We start from the raw sequence: 26,258 nt of genomic DNA, 5'->3' as shown, positions 1-26,258 counted from the left end.
GGAGGTGTGTTTCCAAGTGTCCCTGAGGTCAACTAGTGTGCTCAGCAAATCTGAGACCGGTATCCCTCGTGGGGACCGTGCAACCTGAACCCCTGGACACCATTTCAGTTTGCAGAAGCATCTGCTTTCCGGCTACCCTCGAAGCTGTGCTTTGGGCTACTTGTAGTTAAGACCCCAAGTAGTGATTCCACTGAACATTACCAGCCTACACTCCACGAGTGTTCTGTGGGCTAGTATTTTGCGATTCCTCTCAAGGTCCCTTTGCGATCATTGGTCTGTTGGCCTGTGGGTCCTTGTGAATGCAACTTTAACTTTCAGTGGGCTTCCCTGGTTGCTCCATATGTGCCATGACTCTCCATCACTTGGGGAGTCACCAGAACCTTGCTGGTCCTCACCGAAGCATCTTTTCTTTGACCATATGGGTTGCAGTTGCCAAGGCTTGTTGGTGTTTAATATGGACACTAACCTCCCAGCACTCGACATTCTTTATGGGACAGCTCGGCTGCAGACTTTGGTCATCCTTGACTTCTCCTGGTCCCTGTGGCTACGGAGTCAACCATTACCTCTTTTCACCTGAAGCACCCAACATTGGTGGGCATTCATCTACTGAGCCCCTGGTCACTGGTAAGTGACCCAGACTCTGTCCCCTCTGCTTCAGGCTCTTCTCATCTCTGATCTAGGCTTGGAAACTTTTCCTCTTGATGGCAACAGCACTTTTCAGCTTCACGCCATTGAAAACGATGAAGATTCCCGACACCGTTTGGCACCTATGCACCCGGCTTCCCTGGGTTAGGTAACACAAGTACTCCAGAACTCACATGGGTGCTGGCCTTAGAACCTTCTAACTTTGAAAGGGGTTTGAAAGGGTTTGCTCAAAGTCCTCTCCTATGTGTCCCTAAACTTTAAAATTCCATCCGCGACTTTCTCATTGAGTTGTACAGCGCTCGCGGCTGTGTTCTCAAACTGCACTCATCCCCATGGGTCCACTGTGTCACTACCTTGGGTGGTTTCTTGGGGTCCTAGCAATTCTACGTGCTCTATAAACTGTGTCTAGTCAAGTCGTAGTTGTTTTAGCACTTTATCATTATATGGTTTGATCTCCCCCGGAGCCCACTTTGTATTGGGCTATTTTTTTTTTTTTTTGGTGTAAAAACTTTTATTGATGTTCATCATCCATTTTACAACAAGACAATTACACAGTAATCATGACAGGAGAAAAGAACAGGATGTCCCGTAGTAGTACACAGCTATTTAGCCGACAACCCTCCGGTCCGGCAGCAAGGATGAGGATGATACGGCAGACCATAAGGAGAAACATCGGAGTTATGAAGTTTTACTTTTTTAAATAGCATTATCGTTAACTGTTCCATGTATAAAACATTGTAAAACAAACCAAACAAAGTGGCTCAGTAGTAGTGCTTAGATGCGAAGCAATGTAGAACAGAAGACGCTAGTAGAACACACCGACCCCCCACCCCAGGCCCAACCTCTCCACCCCCCGCAGAGCGTGAGCAGGAGTTCCAATTATATGAGTACCGTACTAGTCTCGCCCCGTGGCAGCCCATAGGTTAGCCAATCATCTCCTCCTCATCTTCCGAGTCCTCGTCTTCAGCCTCCTGAAGCGGGTCGCACAGGTCCCCCCTATATCTATTCCAGGCCTCCCACACCCTGTTCCATTTCTTTGGGTTCGCCCTCAACTTGTAGACAGTTTGTTCAGTTAACATCAGTTTGTCCATATTTTGACACCATAGCGACAAGGTAGGTAACTCAGCCACCCCCCACCTCTGTGCCACATCACGCTTAGCCATCATCGTTCCAATTGTAACCCACTGCTGTTGTCTGAGGTTAAGATCAGTGCCCTCCCAAACATTCAGAAGACAGAGGCGCGGCTCGGGTGTGAGGGAGGTGTCAAGGGCCTGGGAAATCATACGCATGACCTGTTGCCAGTACCGGGCAATGAGAGGGCAGCTCCACAACGTGTGCAATAGTGTGCCATCCTCCCCACATCCTCTAAGACAACGAGGGGAGTCAGCCCTGTGCATTTTGTGTAGGGTGGTCCTAGTGTAGTATGTTCTATGCAGTATTTTCAGTTGTATGAGTCTGAACCTGGCGGAAACCCCAGCCTCTCTCGGGGATGCCACAGCAGCGTTCCAGTCCGTCTCATCCATAGCGCCCAACTCATCCTCCCATTTTTCTCGCAGGGTCTGTAGGGGGTCAGAGAGATTGTTCAGTAATTTACGGTAGGTGAGTGAGGTGGCTTTCGTTTGCATGTAATCCGTGAGGAGCCGGTCTTCTAGGGGCGAGGATTCCGGGATTGTGGTTCCCGGCTCCAGCACCGCCAGGAGAGCGTGCCTGATTTGGACGTACCTATATGTTTCCGTGGGGCCCAGCTCACACTGTTGTTGGAGTTGCTCGAATGGTATCACCCCAGTGGACGTCCAGAGGTCCCCCACTGTAGAAATGCCTATATTGTCCCATTGGGTGAACCCTTTACTGGTCCTCAGGCAGCCCAGTTTTTTTGTGTCCCAGAGCGGGGTAAGCTTCGTAATGACTCCCTTCCATTGTAGCTTGGTGAGTGCCCTGTACCATAGGGTAATCGTGTGTTTAGTGGGGCCAATCAGGTCCTTGAGTAGACTGTGGTTATAGAGGGGGGCCAGGAGACTCTGTGTCCCGAGTTGGGCCCTGTCCGCCATGTACGCCGGGTCAGTGTGTGGTGCATGGATCCATTGGTTAAGTACCTTAAGTTGGGATGCCCAATAATAAAGCTGTACGTTCGGCAGTGCAATGCCACCATCGTACCAGCCGCGGTTCAGTTTGAGGTGCGCTATCCTTGGGGGACGCTCACCCCAAAGTAGAGTGGTAACCATCGCGGTAATTTTCTGGAAGTAAGAGGGCGGAATCAGGACAGGCGCATTCTCAAAGACATATAGGAGGCGCGGGAGCGCCATCATTTTGAACAGCGCGGCGCAGCCTAAAAGTGTGAGCGGCAGGGACGACCAGTGCCGCACGTCTGCCTTCAAACGGAGGAGGGGGGGCGCCAGATTTCGGTTGGTGAAGACGGTCACATCGTTAGTGACATGGATTCCCAAATATTTGAAGGAAACATCTGTCACCACCAACGGACAATGTTCCGGGAGGACTGGTCGAGGGCCCTTCAGTACATAAAGGACCGATTTCGTCCAGCTAATGGTGTAACCAGAGGCCGCACCGTGTTTGTCACAAAGCGCCAGTAAAATCGGGACACTCCGTTCGGGTGCTGATACGTACACCAGCATATCATCCGCATACAATGATATTCTATCTTCCCAGGTCTCCGTCCACCTGATGCCCCTCAACAGTGGTGTCGTTCTGAGGACGATCGCGAGGGGTTCAAGGACCAACGCGAACAGCAATGGGGAGAGGGGGCAGCCCTGGCGGGTTCCACGCGCCAAAGAGATCGCACGGGAGATGTGGCCATTAGCCGCTACGTGAGCTACTGGGCCTGTGTAGAGTAGTCGGATCCAGGATAGGAACTACGGACCGAAGCCCATCCGGTGCAGGACTGCGAACAGGTAATGCCACTCCACCATGTCGAAGGCCATCCTGGCGTCCAGCGACAAGATGGCTGCTGGTTCTGTCAAGGAGTGTGCACGCGCCAACGCGCCGTGTACTCTACGGAGATTTAATGCTGTACTCCTGTGAGTCATAAAGCCGGACTGGTCCGGGTGGATCAGTTGGCCAAGGTGTGGGGTCAGTCGATTAGCGATCACCTTCGCCAGGATCTTCGCCTCTGCATTGAGTAGCGAGATCGGGCGGTAGGATGCACAACATTCTGGAGGTTTCTCAGGTTTTGGGATAGCAACTATCGTCGCCAGGCGCTGATCCGGTGGCAGCGTTCCTGACTCACGACAGTTCTCGAACATGGCCAGCAGCGGTGGGCCCAGTGTGTCGGACATCGTTTGGAACCATTCGATCGGGATCCCGTTGGGGCCCAGCGCTCTGCCCGTGTGCAGTGCACCTATCGCCATACGGAGTTCCTCCACTGTGAGATCCGCCTCCAGCTCGGTTTGCGCCTCCGGCGTTAGCCCCTCCACCTCAATCTCTTGGAGCGCCAGTTCCGCCTGTTCCGGCGTGACCACCACTTCTGGGGTGTAAACTGATTGAAAGTGGTCTGCCAGGAGGTCAACTATCTTGGGAGGGTGCGTGTGAAGCGTCCCCGTGTGATCTTGCAACTGCAGGATATGCCTTCCTCCATCCCGCTTTTTGTCCAACCAAGCCAGCAACTTGTTGGCTTTGTCGCCTACATCATAAACTCTGCATGCCGTTGATTCGATCCGCTCTAACACCCTACGGCGGAGAAAGTCGTCATGTTTTTGTTGGCAGAGAGTCAGCGCGTGCCTGGTGGCTTCTGACGGTGTGGCCATGTGAGTCGCATTTGCCTGTTCCAATTGCAGTTCCAGTTCGACCATTTCCAGTTTTTGTTTGCGCTTATGGTCGGCTATGGTCGAAATGGCCTGGCCCCTGAGCACCGTCTTGTATGCTTCCCAGAGAACCGTCGGCGAGGACACTGACCCGGAGTTCTCCTGGAAGTAAAGTTTAGTGGCAGTTTTAAGGGACTTTCGGATCGGGGGAGTTTTAAGATAGCTGGGGTAGATGGGAAAGAGACGCGTGCGGGCCGTGGCAGAGCAGGACAGGGTAGCGAGCAGGGGAGAGTGATCTGAAATACCCCGTGGTGCGATGTGTACTTTGTCAAAAGTGAGTTTGCCGCCCCCCAGTGTGAGGAAATAGTCTATGCGCAACAGGCAAGCATGGGTGGAGGAATAGTATGAATAGTGGCGATCAGTAGGGTGAAGCTGCCTCCAAATGTCTACCAGACCCTGTGCCTCTAAGAAGTCCCTGAATTTCGTTGGGCCAGTAGGGAGGGGGCGAGCCGGGAACCTGTCCATATCAGAATCAGCCAATGCATTGAAATCTCCGCCCACTAACAAATCCCCTTCCGGGAGTTCCAAGAGAAATTTACCCAGGGCCGGAAGTGCCGATGAATGTAGCGCCGGCGGGATGTACGCAGACACCACGTTGATGGGCACGCCCTCCCATTGTCCACACACCGCCGCGAAGCGGCCATGATGATCTGTTTTTGTGGAGTGGTGAATGAATCGTGACGTCCTTTTTACCCATATCCCCGTACCCCGGGATCCCGAAGTAAAGTCTGAGTGTATCAGCATGCGGTATCCTCTCCTATCTAGGGCTTTGGAGGCAACCCCCACTAAATGTGTTTCTTGGAGGAGGGCGATATCACAGTTCAGTCTCTTAATACATTGTAGGACCAGCCCTCTCTTCACTTTATCACCCAACCCCCGCACATTCCAGGATACTACCCGAAGCGGCGGTACCGCCCCCATCCCAGTGTCATGCGTTACTACAGCAGGTCGCGGGGGATCCGCCATATTGTGGTCAGTCGTATAGTTGAGGGCCCTAGAGGGCGGGGCGGAGGCATAACAAATAGGAAAAACCCCAAGCCAGTGCGACTAAGCGTGTGAGTGCACCGATACAGCGATCGAGGAGCAGAGGCAATATACCCGGTGTAAGGAATACGGTCAAGTGTGAACACTAGCAGTTCCAAGACAAGAAGTTGAGCCAAACATTTCAAACTAAACAACCAACACAACCCCCCCATTCCCAACAACCCCAACCTCCCTGCTTCCCTGCTACACGGACTCCAAACTGCCCGCCACCCCAATCTAGCAGAGTGCTTCATCCCACCCCAAAGAAAACACACAGTTACTTGCTCGTTGGGGGTGAGGAGCGCTCCGGAATCAGCGGCCCCTCATTCCCTCCACGGAGGCCCTTGGCCCAGTGTCCATGACGGTTCCAGCCACAGTACCAAACTTTTACAGTGCACACATGTGTTCAAGGGTCCACCTCCAGACTCAAAGCAGTTTCATCTCGTATCGGAGAGCTTCTGCCACTGTTCGTACCCTCGGCCCCTGCAGCGGTGGAATCAGAGTGAGGCGAGCCGGTCTTAGTCCGTCCAGGGCGACGAGAGTGAGAAGCCGGACGCCAGCCGTCCAGCCAGTCTCGCGCAGTGCTTGGGTCATCAAAAAACCATGTCCTGTTTTCCGCCACCACCCGTAGCCTGGCTGGGAAGATCATAGAATACGGGAGTTCCCGTTTCCTAAGTTCTCTTTTAATATCCAAGAATGTCTTTCGCCGCCTGGCCACTTCCGCTGTGTAATCCGGGAAGAAAGCTACCGTCGAGTTTAGGATTTTCACCGGCGGCGAGACACGTGCCGCCTGCAGGATGATGTCCCGGTCACGGAAGTTGAAAAGTCTCGCTAGGATCGGTCGCGGCGTGGCCCCTGGTTTCGGTTGACCACCCGGGACTCTATGGGCTCGCTCCACAGAAAAGAAGGCCGACAGGCCCTTGGGTTGGAGATGAGTCTTAATGAGTTCCTCCACATAAAGATCCGTAGCCCTCACACCTTCTGACTCCGGAACGCCAAGAATGCGTACATTGTTCCGCCTGGAGCGGCCCTCCTGGTCGTCGAGCTTGTCCTTAAGGTGCTTGTTTTCGGCCATGACCGCTTCCATGGCCGTCTGCAGTTCTGAGACATCCTCCACCAGCGACTTCGTGACGAGCTCCAGAGAGCCTACCTTTTCCGCCATTTTATGAAAGTCAGCGCGGATTAGGGTGATTTCTGTTGAGATGCAGCCCACCGTTGCCTGGACCTGTGTGAGAGCCTTCATGATATCGTCCAGTGTCGCCTTCTTCGGCCCCCCGGATTCGCCTGGTTTCACAGGGGGAGTTTTTCCCTCCGCCGGAGGGGAAGCGGTCCTGTCGTTGGTGAAGCGGTCAATACGAGTCTGGGTTGTGCCGCCTTTCACACCTTTCCCGGCCATCGTTCGGTCACGGAGGGAATACAGTTCGTCGGTCCGGTGGGGTGCCAGGTATACGGGCAGTTGCCGCGCTGCTCCCGGTGCCGGATGAAGGACCTCCGTCGTTAAAAGGTAGACTCCTGCACGGTCTGTCGGGCAAATTATGGGCGGTGGCTTCGGTAGTGTGCGGCCACCCTTCCAATGAGACGTCGCTGGAGAGAGCGAGTCGAATGACGCAGGACAGGACCGTTACTGGGCGTGGGGCTCCTGCACCGACCACTTCCTGTCTGAGGCTGCCAGGCCGGCTGCACTTCCGGTCGGATTCAGAGAGCACTTGAGGGCCCGGAGGTGGGCCTAGGCTCCGGTCGATTCAACTTTCGACGATAACTCCGGCATAAAATGTTCGATTATCGTCTGGAGACCCGCCGCCAGTCCCGCCCGGTCCCGGGCGTCCGGTGCCGCCGTTGGAGGTAACAAATAGTGACGGATTATCGTGCGGATAGATGGAGAGGTCGCTTCCCCGCCGGAGCTAGTCCTCTATGCTGCCGCCATGTTCGGCCGCCAGCCACGCCCCCTGTATTGGGCTATTTATTATTGTTCTAGTAATTTAATATTGTGAACTTTGTGCTCTAATCTCATAAAGAAATTAGTAGAGAGTGTTTAGTTATAAATACATATTCTTATAATAACACCTGTGTTGTTCTTTAATTTGGTCATTCTGGAAGTTATAGACTGGTAAAAGAAGCTGCTTTACATTTCTTCAAGACTTTAGCCTGAAGGCTGCGCTCCATAGTTACCACTAGGATAGCTTTCATAAAAGGTTGTCTTTAACCTAATCATCAATAAGGGTTGTTTGGACTGGTACAAGGTGCCCACTATAACTAGTGGTCAGCATATACCAGCCCAACTTCTCAAGGATAGCACAATAGGTGCTGCCGTCCACAGGGGCCATTTAACTTCCAAGTCCTGAGCACATTTCTACACCATATACTAGGGACCTGTCGGCAAGTTAAATAAGTGATAAGCCAATTTAATCATGTTTAAAGGGGGAGCACCAGTACAGCAGGTGTACAGTGGACAGAGTTCAATAAAAAGGAAAAATAAGTTCCAGAAAAAAGCAAAAAATCTGGGGTGAGCATGCAGAAAAGACAGATTTACTATATTTTCACATCACCCATGCTACATTGTGAATGAGTTGTCATGTTTCTAAGGGCCAGATGTACAATGCAACAAAAAAAAAAAAAAAAAAGCATTTTTCGACATACAACCCTCTATTTTGTAACCTTTTAACTAATTGAAAAATGGGTTTGCAATTCGGTATTATTAAGGGGCGTCTCTACCTAATAGTGACAGTAGTATGTGTGAAGGTTTTTCTACTCAAATGCGGTCCCAAAACATTTGCATTTTACCTCCTAATTCAAGTAGGTGGTAACCCATGTACAAACAGGAAAGATCTCCAACGGACCCCTTTCCCTTTGTGAATGTTTCTAAAATGTGTTTTAAGCACAGGCAGCCCTACAGTTGTACTATGTTGTTTTGCTGTTAGCAAATGGTGTTGCAGCATCTATAAAAGGGTATTGACCGTTTTTGTTTTTATGCTTTGCCTGTGCCTGTGCCATTGGATATTTGACTGGGACAAATGTCAATGATCAAATAACAGTGGTAACAATAATCTTTACTACTTTACCATTTTCAATACAGGGGTCAATGCATCCCACCAGATGGCAGAGGCTGACATCCATGACTTAGCCAAATACAAAACAGTGATTTTGGAAGCTGGCAGCAAATTTTGCATTGAACCAGCCTTGATTGCTGGAATAATTTCTCGAGGAGGCTGTGCCGGTGCCGACGATACAAATTCATGGTGTGTGGATGGAAGCGCCTTTGGTTTGATGCAGGTAAGCACCATACTCAACACAGCAGTGGCATGGCATTCCATATATAATCCTCTTCGAACATTGTGTCTCCAAATGTGTGTCTAAACTGGTCATATGGAAACATAATACTAATGTTGCTTTGTATTTTAGATTGACAAAAGCTGGTACAGTGTCAGAGGTACTTGGAACAGTAAAGAACACATAACCCAGGGCGCAGAGATTATATTCGACATGATCAATAGAATCAAGAAAAAGTTTCCGAGTTGGTCTCAGATTCAGCTCTTGAAAGGTCTGTATCAGCACACAAACTGCTATTTCCTACTGCTCGTCTTCAGTCTCACTCCCAATCCTTAAACTCCTTAGGCCTCTAGGGGTGACGATTTTCCCAAGAATTGAGTTTCCTAAGGAGTGAGGTCTGCACTTACTTCTGTAAAGGAACCTAAGTGGGTTGTGACATCAGTGATTTATGGGCAGTGCACTAGAAGGAACTATTACAGGGTGGATGGGATTTGCAGCGGTACAGATCGTTGTTGAAAACTCAAGTACAAACTGCCTTCCAGCAGAAGAACCTTTAGTCCCGGACTGAGGCTTGACTTAATAAATCAAAAAAAAACATCAATTACAGTGAAGCAATTCGACCCCAAAATGATAACATAGGGTAGTAGATTTGCAAACCATGATGGTTTAGTAGCATATTTACAAAGATACAAACTCAAATAATTTAATTTTGTCACAAATCAGTAGTGAGTACATGAATATATATATCAGTATGATTCAAATAATAATAGCAAATACACAGACAAAATGCTCAAGATTTTTGTGAGAAATTGAGTTGTTGGTCGACTCAGATGTTGGCTCAGGTCAAGCAACAGCCACAATATATGGCAGGGTGAACCACAAAAAGTCACTAGATTAACTTGTGCTTAACCATGGGTGCCCCGCAGTGCCCCGGGGCTCTGCCCGCCCTCCCCCGGCATCCCTCGCCACCCTCCCTGCCGCTGTTGTCCCTGCGGCTCCCCCCCGCTGCTCCCATTCGCCGCCCCGCTCCAACCTCCCAGCTGCTCCGCCCTCCCTCTCCCCCTCATATGGAGACCGCGCAGCGGTGAAGGGAGAGAACTTTGAACCTGTTCTCAGGCAGGTCGCTCCCCAGCCGCCGCACGGTCCTCCTGTGACGCTGCTCCTGTGCCCCTTGTCGCCTGCCCCTGCCGCTGCCTAGTGCGGTGTGTGACTCCTGGTTCCGCCTTGGTTTGTGTCCATCGCTCTCATCTATAATTGATGTCCTTGCTGTATTGTACTCTGTGCTTGATTTTTGTACTTTTGCCTTTTTCACTATGTGTCTTGATTGTGCCCCTTCCCCTTCTGTGCCCCCGGTGCCCCGCAGTGCCCCGGGCCTCTCCCCGCCCTCCCCCGGCATTCCTCGCCACCCTCCCCGCCGCTGTTGAACCTGCGGCCCCGCCCCCGCTGCTCCCATTCGCCACCCCCCTCCCGCCTCCCAGCTGCTCCGCCCTCCCTCTTCCCCTTATATGGAGGCCGAGCAGCGGCCGCGCTTCGGCCGCGCGCAACGGGCGCGCCGCTGGCGCGCCAAAGGCAAGCCCGTCTGCGTCCGTCCGTGCCTGTACCGCGTCCAGCACCAGAATCCCTGGACCCCAGCACCCTCCACGCACTCAACACCGGACAAGACCACCCTTGCTACCGGGCCACCCCAAAGTGCACCCAAGGCCCCTTTACCTGCCGGAACTGCAGATTCACCAGCATCCATCCAATCAAACCACCAACCGGAGAACCCAACCACCTCCGCTGCATCCTCCTCAACACCTACTCCGCTTGCAAGCACGCCATCGAACGCTGGGACCTCCTTGACTCCACCGCCCGACGTCGCCTTCCTAGCGGAGACCTGGCTAAACGCCACCTCAGCACCAGACATCGCCATAGCCATCCCACAGCGCTACAAGATCTCCTGCAGAGACCGCACCAATGGAGTTGGAGGGGGAATCGCCATCATCCACAAGGAAACCATCAGAGTCTCGACCAACACCGACGACACCCTCACGACTGCCGAGCACATGCAGTTCCAGATCCACATCGACCCTAACACCACCCTCAGAGGAACACTCGTCTACAGACCACCCGGACACGACCACAGTTCAGCGACACCATTGACCCACACCCTCGCCTCTCGGACTACATCCTCCTCGGGGACCTGAACTTCCACCTCGAGAACAACAACGACGCAAACTCCACCGCCTTGATCGACAACCTCGCCAACCTCGGACTCAAACAGCTCATGACGACACCCACTCATGCCACTGGACACACGCTGGACCCCATCTTCCTCACAAGCCCACATGTCTCCTTCAACCACACCACTGAACCCCACTGCACTGACCACAGATGCGCCCACTTCACCTTCCGGAAACCCACCACACACCACCACACCCAACAGCTGCCAGAACGCTGAAGGGGCAAGGTCACCAAGGATCAACTGACTACAACCCTCGCCCTGAAACCACCAGCCGACCCCACCGACCCCGACACCTCCGCGACCAACCTCAAACAGTGGATCAACGACTGCACCAACACCCTCATCCCTCTCAAGACCTCCACAACCAACCACACCAAAGAGAAAGCCGCCTGGTTCACCGAAAGACCTCCGGATCTCCAAGAGCACCTGTCGGAAGCTGGAAAAGAAATGGCTCCACTACCCAACCCCAGACAGCCACACAGCCCACAAGAGCGTCACCCGCAGACACCACCAACTCATCAGGATCGCCAAAAGGACCGCCTTCAAGGACCGCCTAGACAACAACGCACCCAACACCAAAGAGCTCTTCAGCATCATGAAGGAATTCTCCAAACCCAGCTCCAACACCAGCGACATCCTACCATCACAGGAACTGTGTGACTCCCTGGCCACCTTCTTTCACCGCAAGATCACCAACATCCATGACAGCTTCAACTCCGACAACCCCGCACCCACCACCGAGTACACCACCCCTGCGACCACCACCCGCACCAGTCGCCTGACCGCCTGGTCCAACATCAGCGACGAAGACACCATCAAAACAATGAACTCCATCCACTCCGGATCCCCATCCGACCCCTGCCATCACCACGTCTTCAACAAAGCCAGAACAACCGTCGCGCCCCACCTCCGGAAAACAATCAACAATTCCTTCGAGACAGCAACCCTCCCGGAAAGCTGGAAGCACGCCGAGATCAACGCCCTTCTGAAGAAGCCCAAGGTGGACCCCAAGGACCTCAAGAACCTCCGGCCCATCTCCCTGCTCCACTTCCCGGCAAAAGTGACAGAGAAGATTGTCAACAAACAGCTAACCCGTTACCTTGAAGACAACAACATCCTGGCCCCCTCCCAATCCGGTTTTCGCAGCAACCACAGCACCGAGACCGCCCTCATCGCTGCCACTGACGACATCAGGATCCTGATGGACAAAGGAGAAACAGCCGCCCTCATCCTCCTGGACCTTTGACACAGTCTGCCACCCCACCCTATCAACACACCTCCATGACGCCGGAATCCAAGAGAAGGCCCTGGCCTGGACCACATCCTTCCTCTCCAGCAGAACCCAGAGTGTCCGCCTCCCACCCTTCCGCTCAAAAACCAGAGAGATCATCTGCGGCGTCCCACAGGGATACTCACTTAGCCCAACGCTGTTCAACATGTACATGGCACCGCTCGCCCACTTCGCACGACAACACAACCTCAACATCATTTCCTACACCGAGGACACCCAGCTGATCATATCCCTTACCGAAGACCCCCACACCGCCAAAGCCAACATCCACAGAGGAATGAAGGCCGTAGCCGACTGGATGAAGGACAGCAGACTGAAGCTGAATTCAGACAAAACGGGGGTCCTCATCCTCGGACCCACCACATCAGCCTGGGACAACACCTGGTGGCCCACATCGCTAGGCACAGCCCGGGAATCCACAGACCACGCCAGCAACCTGGGGGTCATCCTCGACTCCACCCTCTTCATGACCAGGCAAGTCAACGCCGTCTCCGCATATTGCTTCAACACCCTCCGAATGCTCCACAGAATCTTCAAATGGATCCCTCCCGACACAAGAAAAACCCTCACCCAGGCCCTCTTCACCAGCAGACTCGACTACGGGAACGCCCTCTACTCGGGAACAACAACCAAGCTCCAGAGACGACTACAAAGAATCCAGAATTCCTCGGCCCGACTGATCCTCGACGTCCCCTGACGCAGCCACATCACACCCCACCTGAGAAGCCTGCACTGGCTCCCCGTCAGCAAGAGGATCACCTTCAAGGTCCTCATCCACGCGCACAAATCACTACACAACACCAAACCTACATACCTCAACAACCGGCTCAGCTTCCATACCCCCACCCGAAACCTCCGCTCAGCCAACCTCGCCCTCGCCACTCCCCCGTATCCGGAAGACCAGCGCTGGCAGCAGATCATTCTCCTACCTCGCTGCCAAGACCTGGAACGCCCTCCCCACCAGCCTACGACAGACTCAGGACCTGCTGGCCTTCAGAAGACTCCTCAAGACCTGGCTCTTTGACCAGTAGCGGCCCCTTCTCCCCCCCCAGCGCCTTGAGACCCTCACGGGTATGTAGCGCGCTTTAGAAATTCAATAATTGATTAAATGCCTGTAGCTGTGAAGAGGAGGCCAGCAAACTAGCCTTTGGAGTCACTCTGGTAGTCTTGGGTTCAAGTGATAAAGCAGGGCTCAAGCAGCAATGCAGGCCTCTGAGGGTTCAAGGCAGGATCTAGGCAGCAAAGTAGTCTTTCCACATACAGCAAAGCAGTCTTGTGGAGTACACAGAAAGCCACCACAGCAGGCATTCCTCTGAGAGTTCTTCCACATATCCTAAAGGTGAACTGAAGAGTGGTTTGTTTTTGTTGATTTGAATGCTTATTGTTTAGTTAATTAAAACCATAACAATTTACATATTGATGAAAAAAGTGCAATAAAATGTCTTTGTGCTTTTAAGATAACATTTCACATTTTAGAGTATACACCTTTGGTAGATACGATCAATAGTATTCGTGTACATCCAATTAAGTTCCTAACCTGTACAATAAAATTTCTTAATAATGCAGAACATTTTCAATCAATCAATCAATCAATCAGGGATTCGGGAAGCACACTACCCACTGTGAGGTTCTCAAGACCCTGGGGGGGGACATGCAGCTCGGAGTTACCCGAAGAGCCAGGCCTTGGCAAAGCGTTGAACATACTGAAGATCGGGGAGGAGAGTAAACCGCTGCTGGAAATTCCACTGAACGCTTGGAAAAAAACTATAAATAGATAAGTGGTGCATAGGGTCGAAGTAGTGTCGGGTTTCGTCACGCTGGTCGATGGTGCTTGGAGCTGAAGATGCTCCAGGCGGCTCGATGTGAGGAGTTCCGGTGGATTCAAGGGTGGCTCTGAAGTGGTGAAGACCTGAAATCAGAGGGTACAATGTTCAAAGTCACTAGCCAGTGACTAACGTGGAACCAGATTGGAACCAGGCGATGTCGGGGGCAAACAGGTGATGAGGTGTAGCTTCTCTCTGCAGCCACGTGGACACGAAGAGGTCAAGGACATCCAGGAATCAATCACGAGTTGTCCCACGGAGGCTTCTCGCTGTTGGCGGTGTCGGCAACTTGATTGGAGCAAACAGGCCTTGGCTAATGCAAGCCATGCAGGAATCAAAAAAAGCTTATCACTCGGACCAGCAAGGTCAGAGCGGGTGCTCCCTTTTACAGGAGCGAGGGCAAGTCTATAGCAACCAGACCCGCAGTGTAGTTTGTAGGTTTCGTTGCCAAGATGGCCGCTGACCACGTGGCAAGTGGCCGGGATGGCGCGTCGAGTGGCACAATGCAAAAGGGCCCCACGCAGATTGTGGAGATGCTGGGGGGCTGATCTTCAGTGCAAGGGCTGCTCGGTTGTGCGGCTTCTCAAACTACAAAGCACAGCATCGAGGGTGCCTCGGGTGCTGCGCAGTCAGTGTCTCGGGGGTCTTTCAAGAGGTCCGGTCCCACGTCTCTCGGTGCCTCCACGGGTCCCTTCTTTGCAGGGACTGTGTATCGGGCTGTGATAAGACTGGGAGTCTGGGTCTTGTCAGACTCTGGGCTTGGGCTCTGGCAGGAGGCGGCGGCAAAGCAGACGTCGAGTTGCTGGATGGTGCCTGTGTACACAGAATGGCCACTCCTAGGCCCCAAGGGAGATGCTCTTCAGTCTTCTGTGCAGCAGAATGTCAAAGTCCAGTCGTCTTCTTAGTTTCAAGTTGATTCACGATGATCTGAGGTGCTATGGCACTGCTCCCACTCTTATTCCCAATCTGAGGGGTGGATCACCTGCTAGGTCCCTCCTCTGGGTGGGACCAGGAAGGGGGGCGGTTACACCCCCTTTCCTTTGTCCAGCTCCTCGCTAGGCCTGGGTCTGGAAAGTCCCAGGACCGGTTTGGACTGGCTTATGCACGGGGACACCTTGTGTGCCCTTGGCATGTCTGATTCTATTCAGCCCTGTTCTACCCAATACACAAAATCCTGTCTGGGGTGGTGCTCGCACCTCCCAAGGCAGGAAACCCTTTGTCCAAGCCTCCCTCGCTGGAAGGACTCCCAGCAGCAGGAGGTCAGACTTGTGTCTGTGGTGGCAGCATCCATTTTGTGATACTGAGGCTCTGGTAAACTTTAACCGGGGTTAAGGCTATGTACATGTCGTGTCCCTCTAGAAGGGTGGAATGCTATCCTCGTCGACAGAACTGTCGAGGGGATAGTATTCCAAATCGTATGACACCTTACTCGACATGTTTTGATGAAGCCAAACCAAAGTTAGCATATAACCGCAAGGATTATAATGCACTTAAGAGTATATGGTATGGCAATATCCCGACAGCTGCAGACAGGCTCAGCTCATGCAGAGCACCATCTCACATGTAACCAGGCACTCTGCCCCCAGGATTGCAGGGGCCTCCCATAGGAATGGCTTATAGGTTAACATGTGCCCAGTTAAGGTTAGATATAGGGATACTATATCTAAGCAAGATTACACCAACTTACCCCAGCTGAGTGATCAGCAGTTGTGTCAAATATGGAGGCCAGGCCAGGGGTGGCACAATACATGCTGCAGCCCCTGGTAGGCCTTGGAAACACCTATGCCCTGAATACCTAGGGTACACTGTTACAGGGGCCAATAAGGTGAACCAGTTCCAATTGTGAATGCACCTAGGGTACATGGAGTCCATTTTAAGGAGAGAGCAACTAGCCTGGGGCCCTGAATAGCAGGATCCTAGGCCAACTATGTCAAAAACCAGCTAAACACCCGGTAAAAAGTTTGGGGGTAACCATAGTCAGATATCCACCTTCCTACAGTAAACATTAAAAAATGTATCAGCATTAACAAAAAAGGCCATTGCCGTCATTATACACTGCAGTCCCTGAATAACCCAAGTGCATACATTCCCTACATGTTCCAGAGTCCTGCTCCACTTTTATTTTACCAATTTTTTACCTCCACCAGGCGTAGAGCAGATATCTAGACTGTGTAAAGACAAGCCAACTTGTTGTATTATTCTGAATACCCGTAGTGTGTCTGAGGGATGTGAGAACGACAGCAACCAACAAGCCGGGATAATCCCTGCTTTTCTTAGGGTAGCCTATATAGGACAGAAGAAAACAAAATGTTTAATAGTTTCTGGGGAAGTACTACAGGAAGGACACAAAGGGTTACAGTGGCATTCGCCCAACTACTTTTCATGACATTCAGTGGGAGAACCCCAATACTAAACTGTATGTAAAGTGCTCGTGCCTGTGGGGGTTCAACATCATCCAAGTAAAAATCAAACTTAAAACAACTTTTACATTTAGGAATCTGGTGGTTAAAGTTCCAAGTGACCTAATATCAGTGCAAGAAGAATCAATAAAATTCCCATACCTTTTTTTAAGCTGGGGAATCATGTGTTTTAATTGCATGTGGATCATCCCACAGAGTCCCCAGAACCAATTTAAAAAAAGCAATTCTTAACATTTTCAAACCAAACCAATTGCCCGAACTTATATGAGTAATTAATAATTCCTAAACAGCATCTCTTACTGGATCTGGATATTACTAGTCCAGAGTCTTTTCCAAAACATAAGCACCCTGACGACAGCAATGTAGGTAACATACCTTAATCCAAGATCAAGACGCAGAGTTAATAAAGGCATAATCACTGGAAGATTAAGGATCGATCTTAAAAAAAATGTGTTTTCCATGACCTCTAGCTGATTAAGATGCTCCTACCCCCACATCTCGTCACCATAAAGGGCCGCTCCCAACCCTTTGGCCCGATGTATTTCCAAAGTGGGAGAAAATGGGTGAAATGCTGAACGTTTCACTCTCTTAACTATTGCACAGTCCACATGCTGAAGTGTCAGCATGCTCTTCTGGATTTGGGGAGTCCATACCATATTCTCGCTACTTCTAATACCCAAGTAACAAAAGACATTGACCTGCACTTTGCCCTTGGTGGATTCATAGGGATTAAAAAACCATAAACCTTGTTTTTGAGCAGTTTATTTCAAGGTCCGGTCTTTGCATGCTGTCACAAATTTAGTTAATATGTTCTGGATGCCCATTGGTGTTTTAGAAATGAGCAGCATGTTGTCTGCGGATAACAAAGAGGGTATCAGCTTGCCTGCTAATTTTGGTGGGTCACTGCCACAGTCATAAAGAACCCTTATGAGCCCGTTCATGTACAAGGTAAACAGGGTTGGGGCCAGCACACAGCCCAGGTGCACCCTATTGGAAACCAGTATGTTATTGGTTAGACAAACATCAGAGTTCCGCCTGACTTTGGCATATTTATCTTGATGTAAACAAACCAAAGGTTGGAGCAGGCCACAGTGGAGTCCAAGGTCTATAAGGGCAGCCCAGAGCCTGGTGCGATCAATGGAATCAAATGCTGTTTTAAAGTCCACAAACACAACAGACAGATGGCCCCTCCAGATTTTGACTTCCTCCAGATAAGCAGAACAAATCAGAACACATGATCTAAGGTGCTCCTGGAGGCCCTAAAGCCCACATGCAAGTGAGAGAGTATGCTGTTGTCCTCTATTCAGCTATGGAGATGTGACAGGATCACTTTGCTGAAGACTTTCTGAGATACATCTATAAGGCTAATGAGCCTGTAATTTGCCGGCTCTCCTTTATCCCCTTTTTTAAATATGGGGATTATTTTTTATCCCTTCCAGGTTGTAGGAATGTCCTCCCCTCGTGTGATGGCATTAAAGCTATATGTAACAAAGGGCCCTATATGTTAGCATCAGATTTGTACAGATCACCCAATAGTCTATCTAGCCCTGGAGCTTTCCCTGTCTGAAGTGAACTAATTGCACTCATAATTTCCTCTGAGGTAAAGCTGACAACATCTTTCACTACAAACTCTGAGTTACTATCTCCAACAAACCCTGTTGCCTCCCCATGGACTCACAGTCCTTTCCAGAATATAATTCCTGGAAGTAAGCTTCCCAGACATGTGGCTGTATGTGAAATTCGTGTTCATTAATCAGCTGGATTTCCCCTTTAGAGAGAAGGTGCCAGAATAACGGGCTGTCCTTTGTTTTGGATGCCTCGAGTGATATATGCCCGTCCTCTACCTCACAGCTCCTTTTCGTTTCATCCTGGATTCTCTTATAGAATCTACTTCTGTTTTTTATGTCAGACCTTTTTTCTTTCTTTACTGTCATGATTAGCTCAGTTCTAGCTTGCCTGCATTCCTCATTGTACCATGGGGTTGTATTTCACTTAGTCATGTTTCGGCTACACTGTCTACTTAAGTAGGGCTTTATGCTGTTCATTAAATGCTGAAAGGCAGTCATAATGCTGTTATTGTTAATATTAGAATTACCCAGTACCATAGAGTCTGAGTTACCTCTTTGTAAATAAGAGAGAGCAACTTTGCATCAGTATTTACTTGGGGCCATTTGAATCTCCTATTGTTATTAGTAGTGACAACAGGAGCCACGCCTGAGTAGCCTGGGGGTACAAAATAAGAATGCCATATAACCTCAGAAATAAAGCAATATGGTCATTATCCACACAGTTTAGGACAAACATGTCATTTATTTGTGGCTTAAGCCCAAGGTCCACCATAATAAAGTCAATTCTACTTTTAACGTTCCCCCTTTTAAATGTAAAATTTGCCTCAACATCTGAGGCTGTCCCCCCATTATAAGTGTGTACCCCAAAAGCAAGGATGAACGCTTATACTTGCTGTCATACCTTAGTACATCTTTTAAGGGCTGGTATCTGAAACCTTTTAAAACCTCTGACTTGCTCTTCCTCCTATAAAGTCACCAGCTACGAGAAGATAATACTCTTTATGTGAAGTATCAAGGACATTTGAGACCATTGTCATAGTTTTTGAGGGCTTGTGGTGGCTCCTAAATTGATTTTAAATGTTAATTAATCTGACATAGGTATTACCTTTAAGAGATATCAGATCTAAGCCAAGGATCTCCTGTGAACCTATGTCTAGCTGTTTGATTTTGAAAGCCAATATAGCCTTAACCCAGATCAGCAAGCCACCAGCAGCTCTACCTGATGTTGAATGTCTAGCTTCAACACTATACGTGGTATACCCCACCCTATGTGTTTGGCGGGTGTCCTATTATAGAGTTTTCTTTCATTAAGCCCTGACTAGGTAAATGGTGATCAAGCATGCCAACTGAGGTATGGTTCTCTGTGCTATTTAGGATGTTCTTTGTAATATCCCCTAAACATCTGATAGCCAAAGCCATGTCATGGGCTCTCATCTGTTTAACAAACCTTAGCTTTAGTCAGTCTGGGTTGTCCAGGTCTGTAAGTGCTTGATATGTATTACTGATGTCAAGGGAGACTTGCTCCTTGCTCATCTGCAAAGACTGGTCTGTATGGGAGTTTGATGAGATAACTAGACACGTGAGATTAAGATGTCTGTAAATGAAAAATGAAGCTAAATTGCATAATGCCAATCCCATGATCAACCCCCCCCCCCCCCCCACCCGAGTTGATTTCCTCGTGCTTCTGAGCAATTTTCTTGCAAGGGCTTGGGACAATTTACTTTTCTAACATACAAGATGTAATGGTAACTGGAGTATGTAAAACAGTGTTTCGGGATAGCCAATGACACACTCTATTTTTCAATTGGCATGTGGTTTCTTTTAAATTGCCCTGGAGCCCTTAATCTCATTGCACAGAGGTACTTTACCTGTAGGCGACATCCAGGGGACTCCATTCCCCATAAACCTCAGCGGCCGGAGCGCCTAGTGTCACTGTGTTTGCGCCAGGAGGTGCATTAAGGCAGCTCGGGCTCCTGCGGCCCGGGAGCCCTTAATCCTTTTGCACAGAGGCACTTTACCTGCAGGTGACGTCAGGCGAACTCCATTCCCCATAATCCTCAGCAGCCGGAGCCACCAGTGTCTCTGTGTTTGTGCTAGGAGGCTGGGCTGGCCCTGTCTCTTGGCCTAGCAACACAGCCTCGTCCCCTTGTAGGCTCTTGCTACCACAGGTAAGAGGATAGGGAAACGCAAACTAACTATGCCTTCTGCTAAGGCCCACCCACTAACTTCTACTATTACTAGTTTCCTCACCACAGGCATGGGGGCCATCAATAGGGAGATCAAATATGTAGAAGGGAGACTGGGGACTACAAAGCGGGCTCTACACACAAGCTCACTGGCAGAATCAGTTATCCCATCACAGAGTCAACAACTTAGGGGCTCTAACTCCCCCAAGGCTGCTATAATAATCATTGACCCTGACGCTCCTAATACTAATACCATTCAGCAAGGTTGCCCTCTTAACACCTTATGCCTCTCCCTTCTAAAAAGGGAAAAGCATGTAGCAAATCAAAGAGAGTGGTATTGCCACCTGTAACATGGAAAAAAACATTGGTGCCAGGCTCGAGGAAGAGGGTGAGGGTACCTGATTTGGAACCTGATTCAGGTCCCAAGGACAATGGAGTCTCACTGCTGCACGCACAGTTTGTCAATTACCTTCATGACCCTTTTTACGTATTCTTAATAGCATTGACAATGCACTGAAAATTTTTATCAGCTCTAGTCTTTCCAGCTTAATCACTGGGGCCAACATTGCAACAGACTTAGGATCTCTGCCCATGCATTGCACTGCTTTGCCCCTCCAGAGGCCCGGTAACTAACATTAACACCTTGCATTGTCATTCTCAATCTCAAACACATGCTGCATCAGTTGCAGCTGGAGGTCACTCAACAATCTTGAATGGGGCAAACAATGCCAAAGCATCTAGACCAGTTGTCAACCGCCATGTCGCATCAAGGAAAAATCATGATAGAATCCTTCACCTTCCACTGGCAGCAACTCCTTTGGCAATAGTCCTTAAAAATGTACAACCCTTGTCAATCAACAAGGAGGAAGACCTGCTGCAGTTAAGGAATACAACTACGCTGGCTAGCAAAAGCCACAGCATGGCCGAATAGAGATGTATTCTGGAACATAAATAATGTTGAACGGGGACCTTGGGTGGGCACACAACCTAAAACGGATCTAGGCGATTGTGCTGTTGTTAATTTAAAAAATTGGTCATTGGTCCACTCTCCTATGGAGTATAAATGCTGGAGCCCCTATTTTGGAGGCCCCCCTTGGATATTTTTATATACCAAGTTCACATGCACAGCAGAGGTCACATCACAAATTTGCAATGCTTTGCATAATTATGTTATACCAATTTTTAATCATTTCTCTCCTCTCGATCATGTGGATTGACATCACTATAGGATCCTGGGAACTCTACCAATCGTTAACTGTGACTCAGACATGATAGACCATGAGGGTAGTAACCGGCGGAACTGCTAAACCAGTGAATAATGGTCCAGCACATGAAGGCAGCCCTGACCTCACTGATTCAGCAAGGATAGCATTTGTGGAATCCGATAATATCTCGCTAGCTGAGAAGGCCCAATACTCGTTGTCCCCAAGTATAGCCCAGGAATCTCAGGGTGACTGCACGATAACTGCTCAAACAAATAATGAAGGAGCTCCTCTCAGTCACAATTGTTCATGGAGGCCTGTTCTGGAACATTGCAGGCTTGTCAAAATAGTTGACGTCCGAATCATGGCTTGTTTTCCCAAAAAGACTACAGCATCATATACCTCCAAGAAACCTGGATGAGAGAGACAGTTGATATTACCGGTTATGCTTCCATGCACACTCCAGCTAACACAGCTCTTGGTGGCTTACTACCTTTGATAGAGATAACACTATCAGACAGAAGAGGTAAGAACCAGGTTCATTCACCATATTTCCAAATCATTATTATTCTTTTTAATCAGAATGTGACGCTGATCTTTGCAAATTTTTATTATGATAAATTTGTACCCAATATTACTGCTTTCGCTGAAGACTTTGAGAATTCACTGAGCAGACACATACAGGAGCTAAATACAGATTGTATTGTTCTCTTGGGGGGTGATTTTAATTATAAGTTATGTCCCATATCAAAGCAGTCTGTGTGTTGTCTACTAGATGGGGCTAAAGAAGGCTGTTGCCATTTATACCATAATCCATGTGGGAACATCCTTAATTTGTTGCTCTCAAATTTTTCTCTTTTTCTTAAGGATAGATCTCATTCAATCACTTGGCTCAGGCCATGTTTCTTTTCCGGGCAGAGGTCAAGGCACTATCATTGACTTGATTGCCCTTTCTGAATATTTAAAATCTCAATCTGTGGCTTTTTGCATTTTCAGGGTTTGTTTCAGTGACAACTTTCCATTGGTCATTTATTTAGACACCCAAATAGGCTTTTTTCTGGGAAAATTAATCAACATCCCATAATTCATAATTAATATCAAGATCTATTGTTCAAGTGGTCTACCATTGAACCAGATTCCATTCTTCAATGGATCTTGAACACTAATATTAGACAAATTTTAGAGTGTCTAGAATACAGCATAAACCCCCATCCATGTTAAAGGCTTTTGTCATAATAACTGAGACCATTAATGCTGCTTTACGAAATGACAACAGACTATGACCCCAAAAGTAATCTAAATGGTTTAACAGTGACTGTTCACAATCTCATAATATTCTTGTGAAGGCACTGAAAACAAACGGATAACTCAGTGGTAAAACACCTTCGAAATAAATATAAATGGGCTTTGGAGAAACATAAAATGAACATAGGAAAAGAGGCCTGGGAACAACTGCATGTAGCATGTCAAAATAAAGATCCCAGACTCTTTTGGAAAAATGTGAATTCTGATTTCTTCTAAAGTTCCCACAATATTAGTATTGATGCCACAATTAAACCTGATGCTTGAGTACAGCACTTCTCCAGTCTATATAGTACCATTGGTGAGCACTGTCCCATCCTAAATTATGGGACCTTAAAGCTGGCTCACCCAACTCTCGATGAAGTTGAAAGGGCATTAAATCAAACAGTGAAGAATAAGGCACATGGCCCTGTTGGCATCCTTGCCGATTTGTTTCTGGCCAACCCCGTCCTATGGTTCCCACTGTTGACCAACATTTTAAGTTGCATGGCTTCCCAGGGCCCACCAGAATCTTGGGGTTACATGATCATAGTTCCCATTTTTAAAAAATAAGACAGGTCAGACCCAAAATGCTGTCAGCCTATCTCATTAATTGTTTGTACTTGTAAATTGATAGATAGGGTCTTATTAGAACGGTTGGAGGCCTGGGTAGGCAAAAGCGGGAAGTTTTAGGATGTACAATATGGCTCCAGTAGGGGCCTGGAAACCTTCAAACAGTATCTTAATCTGCACCTGGTCATAAGCAAGTACACAATAGCCGAATCCGGATCTCTTTACCTTGGGTTAATGGATCTTACGTCAGCTTTTGACTGGGTGCATTGAGGGACATTATAGGAAAAAAGACTGGGTTTGGGAATTGAACCCTCTTTAGTCCATTTTTTAGCCAAGATGCATAAAGATGTGACTGGGAGGGTGAGGTATGGAGTGGGTGGGGAACTCACAGGTCCCATCAAAGTGAACTGTGGGGTTCGTCAAGGCTGTGTCCTTGCCCGCTTTTTATTCTGTCTGTATCTTAATGATGTAGAAAGTTACATTAACCAAGGGAATGGGGATATACCCAAGATAGACACCAGAAATCTTCCAGCATTACTTTATGCAAATGCCTGTGTTCTAATGTCTAGAACCAGAGTGGGTCTACATAAGTTAGTGACCAGGTTTAATGATTTTATGACTGCATTGGGTTTAAGGACCAACACAGCAAAAGCTTACACCACGGTCACATGTAAATCCTCCACCAATTTAAAATCATGTTTTATTAACAATGAAAGGCTCTCCTATGTCACAACTTTTTCGTACTTGGGAATCCTGTTTGATCAGAAAAGCACCTGGCACCATCTAGTTAAAACAAGTGTCAGTAGTTTTAATCAAAAACTGGAGGCGGTATTTAGGTTCATTAAGAATCTGGGCTCAAGACAGATTGATGCAATGATTAATATTTATAAGGCTCGTTTGTGTTGTTACCTTGTATGGGGCTGGAATATTGGGCTATTGTAATCCGGCGTGCCTCAAAGCAGTTGACAACAATTTTATGAGACGTTTGTTGAGGGTCCCCAATAGTCTCCCTGCCACCATCTCTCACAGTGAACTTAGTTTGACCCCTTTGAACTTTAGCATACAAATTGCACCAACTGTGTCATTCAGTTTGGATGAAGGAAGAGCCAGCCTTTAATTGTGCAAATATTCTAGACTGTCTTAACCCCTTCGAGGCTGATGACGAGCTGGGCTCGTCATGGTGTAGCCTCCTCAAACACTGATGACGAGCCCAGCTCGTCATGAACAATGGGTTTTTTAAAATCTCAGCATAGCACCAAAATAACCCTAGCGCGCATGTGGTTAAACTTGAATACATTTTGAAGATACCTTAATTTAGCTATATAAAATAACAGTTGGCATTATTTGGGCTGGCGAATTGTTTCTATAGTCCAGCCAATGATGCAAAGATCCCAAAAACTAAATTGAAAAAGGACTTTTGTGCCTGTTTAAATCTGTCTAGTGAGCGTCTAGAAATGGTAAAAAAGAGAGTTTGGGAACACTAGCTGCCAGTACATTCATGAGGTGTTAAGCATTATCTCTCTTTTTATTTCTGTGATACAAAATTGTTTTATCTAATTAGATTCCAGTTTGGCATCTCACACCTTCTGGTTTATTACCCCTGCAAGGCTTATTGTGATGCTAAACTAGATCTTTGTCCTTGTGACTCCAAGTCTATACAGAGCACGCTTCACTTTCTGTTTTTCTGTCGACTTCATATTAAGCCGATGAGCAATTGTATTATTCATCTTTTAAAATGTTTAACTATCAGGAAGTGTCGGCCAGCTCTATATCATCTCCAGCTCTTAAATGATGAATTCACTTGTTTGATGGTCTACAGATACATCTCCACAGCTGTCTGCTTATGCAATATTGGTGGAAAATGATCTCCTTTGTCCTTTTTTTTTTAAATGAAATACTTTTGGGTTCTATGGTCCACCGGACAGGGGTTCTTCATGAAGTTTATCATACACTGTTTCTGGTTTATGCTGCTATTTTGTAGTAATATTAATTTATTGATTTACTACTACTACACCTTGATTATGAATTACTACCATCATGAAGCACATTATCCATTGTCTGTATTACATTTTTAATTTGGGTTTTAAATGTTTTTTATGATGTATTCTTCTATGGCTGCAAGCCAGCTGAAAACATATATTTGACTGACTGCCCTGGAGCAGGGGGACATTAGTTAAAATCACTACATATGGACTGCATTCCGGTGGGAGATCCAAATTCACCTCATTTGGAACTTCATACGTGTCAACAATAGTATCTATTAGTGAAACTGGCTGCCTAGTTAATTCATTTCCATTTGCATTGTGTAAAGAACTGAGAGCATTAGGCCTAAGGTAGTTACCAGTACGTCCACCCCCATTATATAGTTGACTGGCTTTAGTGCTCTGTCTTTGAATGGGTCTTTCCCCAAGTCATGGCCTTTTTATAGAGGTAACCACAGGTGAGGGTTGTACGGATTTGCTACAATGGTTTTCTGCCATGATCTCCTACAGATTCCTGAACCCCCCACCCCCAAAGCAGGGCATTCAAGTTCTGTTGGACAGCTTTTCCCACCCCTGCCATTAGACAATTGATAGGGTTTTGGATATTTCCCCTCGAGTTTGCCAAGTCTGTCCAATATTGGGAAAGATTTTTTGCTAATACATCGTCAAAGCAGTTGATTAGGGTCTCTATGTCTTGAGGAGATAAGACTGTGGAATTTTGTAGCATGAAATAGAATCTGGTGCAGTTGTCAGTACTATATGGGTACTTTTGAGTCCCCCATATGCTAACTCCAGGGATTTTTTCTTTTACCTGGATTTAGCTCCCCGTGAAGGCTCCAGTGGCCAGATGTAGGTAATTCCGATTTACCTACTCTTAAATACCGAATCATACCGATTCGGTATTTAAGAGTAGGTAAATTGGAAGTAGGCAGATGTAGGCAATTTTACTTTTTCAGGA

The 26,258-nt window shown here is 48.3% G+C and overlaps 1 protein-coding gene across 1 annotated transcript in view; it reads left to right on the top strand.

The window, feature by feature from the left end:
• LOC147697172 (lysozyme g-like) overlaps positions 1-26,258 on the top strand; it is an 82,058-nt gene that overhangs the window by 28,883 nt on the left and 26,917 nt on the right. The window contains exons 2-3 of the mRNA XM_086936114.1: positions 8,557-8,753; positions 8,883-9,021. Of these exons, the coding sequence (XP_086792240.1) occupies positions 8,557-8,753; positions 8,883-9,021 (336 nt within the window). The remainder of the gene's footprint in view (positions 1-8,556; positions 8,754-8,882; positions 9,022-26,258) is intronic.

This window comes from Lissotriton vulgaris, chromosome 8, assembly GCF_964263255.1.
Source record: "Lissotriton vulgaris chromosome 8, aLisVul1.2, whole genome shotgun sequence".
Taxonomy (NCBI): Eukaryota; Metazoa; Chordata; class Amphibia; order Caudata; family Salamandridae; genus Lissotriton; species Lissotriton vulgaris.
This window is presented reverse-complemented; position numbering and strand designations above follow the sequence as displayed.